This window comes from Panthera uncia, chromosome A2 (genome assembly GCF_023721935.1).
Source record: "Panthera uncia isolate 11264 chromosome A2, Puncia_PCG_1.0, whole genome shotgun sequence".
Taxonomy (NCBI): Eukaryota; Metazoa; Chordata; class Mammalia; order Carnivora; family Felidae; genus Panthera; species Panthera uncia.
This window is the reverse complement of record NC_064816.1, coordinates 44,521,238-44,527,316: the sequence shown is the minus strand read 5'-3', so window position 1 is coordinate 44,527,316 and position 6,079 is coordinate 44,521,238. Positions and strand designations below refer to the sequence as shown.

Below are 6,079 nucleotides of genomic sequence, written 5' to 3'. Positions count from 1 at the left end.
AAACATTTGTTGAAGGAATAAATGAAAGTCATGGTGTAATTGCTGGAGGGAATTCAGAGGTGTTTAAGGAATGGACTAGGAGTGTGTAGTTCACTTGAAAAAGGGTGAACAGGGAATTAGAATTATCTAGTGCTGTATGAACGTGCGGATCCCCTTATTTGCAAACTTTCCCCTTAACCTTCCTTATCCTTCTATGCCCTTAGAAAAAATACTCATTTGGTATCTGCTAGCAGGAGGTGCATATAGCTGACTAATCTGTAGTAGAAAGGCACAAAGTTTAAAGCCAAGCAACCTGTGCAGAGGAGGGGAAAAGCAAGATTGTGCAGAGGGAAAAGTTGAGATTGTAATGTAGGCCCAAGAAGTCCCCACTGATCCCTTTGAGGGCTTTGGGGTAAATAGGGCCTGTAGGACGGAGCTGTGGGTGTTCTGAAATGGCTGGACCTTTATGCCCCTACTGTGGTTAGTCATTGGCTGTTCTTAGGTGACTCTCCACAGCTGTGGGAGACCCTGAAGGGGCACTCCCAGCAGCTGGAACAGCACTCCTTCCTTCGAGGGGGACATGGGGGGTGCATCTCCACACCCAGTGTACCAAGTGAGATTCTCTAGGGGTCTAGGCCTGCCTGCTGGGGAGGACATGTTTTAAGTCTAGTTCCAAGGAGGATTATAACCCATTTGGGAGCCTCGGATGTCAGACACCTGTGGTGGAAGGTGACAGATGTGGCACAGCTGGGGGTTTGATTGGACTGAGATTGGACACCCAGATTGGACTGAGGGTGATTATAGGCGCTTTGCTGAAGCTGGTTTCTGTTTCCTGTTCTAGTTCGTGCCCCTCTACACTCTGCTTTTGCTCTTCCCCAGGCCTCATCATCCAGTTCTGCACGTCTCCTGGAACGATGCCGTGGCCTACTGCACGTGGGCGGGAAAGCGGCTGCCCACGGAAGCTGAGTGGGAATACAGCTGTCGAGGAGGCCTGCAAAACAGGTACTCGGAGGGTCTCACCTTGCCTAACTATGTGTTGACCTTTTTCTAAATCTGTGGAACTTACTTCGGTTAGAAAGTTGATTGAAAAAAGAGCTTTTTCTTCCTAGGCTTTCTTCACCTGCATGAACTTACTAGGAGACACTGATGCCTGGGTCACCAAAGTGTCAGGTGAAGTGGGCTCCCTGCAGCCCCAAAGGGTGCTTCACGCATTCATCTCCCTATGATCTTACAGAGTCCTCCTCAGAGCCTCTTGGCAGGCTGCCTTGCGTTTAGGATTTTCTTATTTTAGGCATGTCCTGAAGCAGTGGTATTTCTCTGCTTCTAGAACCATGAGAGAGAAAGCTCATGTTTGGGTCACATCTTCTAGGAAAGGCTCCTTAAAATAGCAGAGGCTTTTTAAAAAAGTATGGTGTGATACTGCCTGATTGTGCTACCATATAAGTCCACAATGATGCCTACTTTCCCAGCCTTCTATAAGCCCTTCTTTTAGCTATGTGACTTATTGCAGGCCTCTCTAGTACCCGGGAAACACGGAGATTGTGGTGAACTTGACATGAGCTGGTTGTGCGGAAGTTTCAAAAACAAAACAGTTCTGGTTAAAAGCTTTATTTATTTATATATTTGAAATGTAAAACGTAGTTCACTCAGAACAAGTGAGCAATGCCCTCTCTTTCATTGCATTCCTTCTCTTGACTTTAATCCAGAAGCCTGTGCCTGTTTGACAGGCTGATGCCTGTGTCTCTTCTGACAGACTTTTCCCCTGGGGCAACAAACTGCAGCCGAAAGGCCAACATTATGCCAACATTTGGCAGGGCGAGTTTCCTGTGACCAACACTGGGGAGGACGGCTTCCGAGGGACTGCGCCTGTGAGTAGCGAGGCTTCTGGAGGCGGGCGGCAGCCACAGAGAACGCGGACATGCGCGGAAGGCATTGCGCGCTTTCTGACTAGTCTGTTGCCGTCTTCCTGTGTTCATCCGCCTGTGCGCGTGGCAGTTCCTAATAATCAATCAAATATTCTTTTTCATAACACAGTTTTCTTTCTGATTCCATCATACTTACAGAAACTTCGGAAAACAAAAAGTATAAAAGAGAAAATTAAAAGGACCTGGAATTTTGCCACCCAGAGATAAACCTTGTTAGCATTTTGGTACATTTCTTTCTGCTCCTTTCCATGTTTATTGATGCTAATAATAGCTGGTAGTTAGTGAGTGTTTGCAGTGTGGCAGGCTTGGTGCTAGGCCATTTTTATGAGTTAATGCATTTAATGTTAATTCAACTTTGTAAAGTAGGTACCATGTATTTTATCCTCATTTTCCAGGTGGGCATTCTGAGGGACAGAAAGGTTAACTAACTTGCCCAAGGATACGCAACTGGAAAGTAGCACAGTTGGAGTTTGAACTGGGTCTGTTTGTTTCCAAAGCCCATGTTCTGAACTACCATATATGCCAGCATATGTTTTTCTGGTGTATATATAGCTGTGTGGATGTGTATATATGTGTGTGTATACACACATACATACATACATATATATACATACATATATATATATATATACGTGTATATATATATATATATATATATATGTATATATACGTATATATATGTATATACTTTTTACATGTTGCTTTTGGGTCATGCTGAATGTAATACTTAAAATCCTGTTTTTCCCTGCTTAATATGAGGAACAAATACATTGTCTTTCAACAGATGGATAACCTGTCATTTGAATAAGCCCTAATTTATTTGCCTTTTATTAATCATTCACTAATTTAGGTTATATCTGTTGTTTTGTCATGTTTTGTTTTTGCTAAATAATTTAACAAGGAACATCTTGTACATAAATATTAAATTGTATATCTGATGATTTGTTTAAGATAGGTTTCCCAAAATGAAATTAATGAGCCAAAGACTAGTAAACACTCTTGGTAAAGGTTTTAGATATATGGCTAAACTGTTTTCCAGAGTGTGTATTGCATACTTTCCTCCACAAGTATATAAGAGTTCTTTTCTCATTGCTCTTTTGCTGGCAAAATCATACACTAATGAAGCAATGTTGAAAATATTTCATTTTATCCTAACAGTGTGGAAAGAAATCTTGTGGTGGGGAAGTAACACCTTACTGGGTTTGTTGTTACAGAGAATGATTTTCTTTCAACATTCTTTCAAACAGTTGTCATTTTTTTCATATTTGTATTTTTGTTTCACACAAAAATAATTCTTCCAAAATTTACTTATAAATGTAACACAGATACATTGTTTGGAAGATGGCCAAATGACTCTAAAATGTGACTGAAATAATAAAGTAGTGAGAAACACCCAGACATTTTTGGAAAAGATGAAGAGTGGAGAGACACTTGACCTACCAGAAATCTAAAAATAGTTTGAGCTATAGTAGTTAAAGCATTATAGTTTCATTTTGGGGGGGCAATTGATGTAAATAATAGATTGCATGAGAAGATGTAGCCTTCCAAGAGGTACTGGGGTGCATATGTGTATATATAAAATTCCATATATATGTGTAAGCATGTGATAAAGGAACCAACACAAACCAATGGGAAATGATGTACTGCCCGAAGGAAGCAGAAGACTAATCATTTGATCTAGAAATTGTCCTCCAAAGTTTCCTTCATGATAGCTGGTACTCTCACAAGCACATAGTTGTATTCAGCAAAATGAGGGATTAGACATGTCAGGGACTAAAGGAGTTCCACCCTTTCTCAGACTTTCCATGGGTGAGAAACCTAGCCAATGATGGGCCACCTTTGGTCAGTGAAACTGGCATTGTAGGTGCTCGGTGAGGATGCTCACGAGTCCCTAGGAAAGATGTTGGTAGATGGAGGCAGTGGTACAGTGGCCATCGAAGTGTTATACACTGCCACAGAGTGTGCAGCAACTCACCTGCGGTGCTCTAACCTTGAACATGGATGGCTCAGAACATTGGGCTCATACCTGGCCTTCTTTGGTAGCAGATACATTAGAGAGACTGGCACAAGGGCCTTAGCAGCCTGGGTCCCCTTCCTAGATGGTAGGCTGTGAGAAGTAGGGCTATTGCAGTAAGCCTTGAATCCTAAGGTGTGGGCTTCCGATGGACCAAATTATATAAGCGCCTGTCAGTTTTAGTAAAAGGCCATGAAAAGGCTGGACTGGGCAGTTATGAATATTTTACAGTGCTTACTGCTATGGAATTTCATATCCTATTTCAGTACTTGAGTCTCCAAGGAAAACAGTCATTTATCCTTAAGGGCACCTGTTCAGAAAACACAAAGTTCCCTGTGAAATAAGGACACTTTACAGATGTTTAGAGTGGGAACATTTAACTGGGAGTTCAGCAGATGTCTATCCTGGAATATATGCACCAGAAATTACCTGAAGAAGCACCATTCAAGTTCCTAAGAGAAAATTAGAACAGTTACCAGGGGCCCTCAAAGAACCAATTTGAGAGACATGACCTGGGGAGAAAGAAGCAGGAGGGCACAGGGAGGTGGCTTCCACCTGTGTTTGGAATGAGACTTAGCAAGATCTGAATCTTCAAAATAGGACTGTGGACCCAGACAGTTACCTTGAGTCCACTTGAGCTGTTGTGTCCACACAGTCTGTTCATTAGAGAGAAGGAATTTAACTTCAATGGTGGGGTGGACTACAGTGAAACAGCTCTCTCACCTGATATTTTATGTATGCTATTACTTCTGGTCTGGATGGAGCAAACTATTCTGACCACAGTGAATCTTACGAATTGGATTTTTATTTTGTTAGCCGCTTTCATACAACTATTAGTGTGTTTTGGTTTTAATGCATAGCAATCATTCAGCAGGTTTGAAATATTTCTCATGCACATTTGTTTTCTTGTGAGGTTCCTGGAAGGAAGCTTTGGTTAGTGCAATTAATTTAACAATGAGCAGTTGCACAGTTTCTTCTCCTTAATGGCATACTCATAGATGGTAATTTTAGGGATGGTGACTTCCAGATTTTATCTCACTTAAACATCAGATTTTTTAAAGGGGGAAGAAAACCCCAAAGTTTGAGTCAATTTTATTTCCCCATCTGAATGGTTTAAGAGCACCAGATAGGTTAAATTGCTTGCTCAGTAGCTGCTAAGTGTGGGCACATAAAAAGGACCTCAGGCACATGAACTTGAGCCCCCTCCGCTTGTGTGTGCTATGAGCCTGAGAAATGATTCTTTCCTCCAGAATTTTGTTGCATCTTTTAATTGCTCTTGTGCCCCTGGCTCTTTCTCTTCTCTTCTTGAAACAAATTAATTTCTTCTTTTTCTTTCTATTCCTTGCAGCTATTATCCCACCTTACTCTTTCCGATCATCTCTAAATTCTTGAAGAACGGTTTATGCCTGTGGCCTCTCCACCTTTACTGTCTCTCTCAGTTTAGAACTGTGAGCTAGATTCCAATGAGACTCTTCTACCTTTGTAGAGGAGGATACAGCCAGAAATCTGCAACCGGAAATCTCTGCAGCCAGAAATCCTCTCCCTCTTGGGAATTTCTGAGACATTTTTTCCCCACTCATTTCCCTACTCATCCCACTCTGTCTCACAAAATTAGATTTTTTGTTTTGGGTATATATTTTTTCTCCCTCAGTAAGCTCTTTGATGTCTTACGCCATTGATCCCTTCCTGCCTTCACTTGACATGCATGGAATTACTGAATGATGCAGTAAATAAAGACTGCTGTTTCCATAATGAATGCTGAATATGGAAGCAGAGTGGCAAAATTTTTTAGCTTTCCAAATTATCCAGATGAAGTTCTTTTAGGAAGTAGCTTCATAACTTTGAAGTGCTCTGAACTGCCCAAGTATCAGGTGCTTCCATATTCATGTGTCAAATGGAGGTGAATTTTTAGTTTATTCATTTCTTTAGTCCTACATCATTAGTATGGGGAAAAAAACCCCACGGATTTACAAAAACATACATATTTTCGTATTTTATATTATTATTTTTATTTTTTACAAAAATATTTTTTAAAACCCAAAGATAGGGGCGCCTGGGGCGTTTAGTTGATTGAGCATCTGACTCTTGATTTCAGCTCAGCTCACAGTCCCAGGGTTGTGGGACGGAGCCCTGTGTCAGGCTCTGCACTGAGTGTGGAGCC

At 41.4% G+C, this 6,079-nt stretch overlaps 1 protein-coding gene across 1 annotated transcript in view; it reads left to right on the top strand.

Moving 5' to 3' along the window:
- Positions 1-6,079, top strand: part of SUMF1 (sulfatase modifying factor 1) — a 75,417-nt gene that overhangs the window by 27,125 nt on the left and 42,213 nt on the right. Inside the window, exons 5-6 of the mRNA XM_049640898.1 lie at positions 844-981; positions 1,733-1,847. Coding sequence (XP_049496855.1) covers positions 844-981; positions 1,733-1,847 — 253 coding nt within the window. The remainder of the gene's footprint in view (positions 1-843; positions 982-1,732; positions 1,848-6,079) is intronic.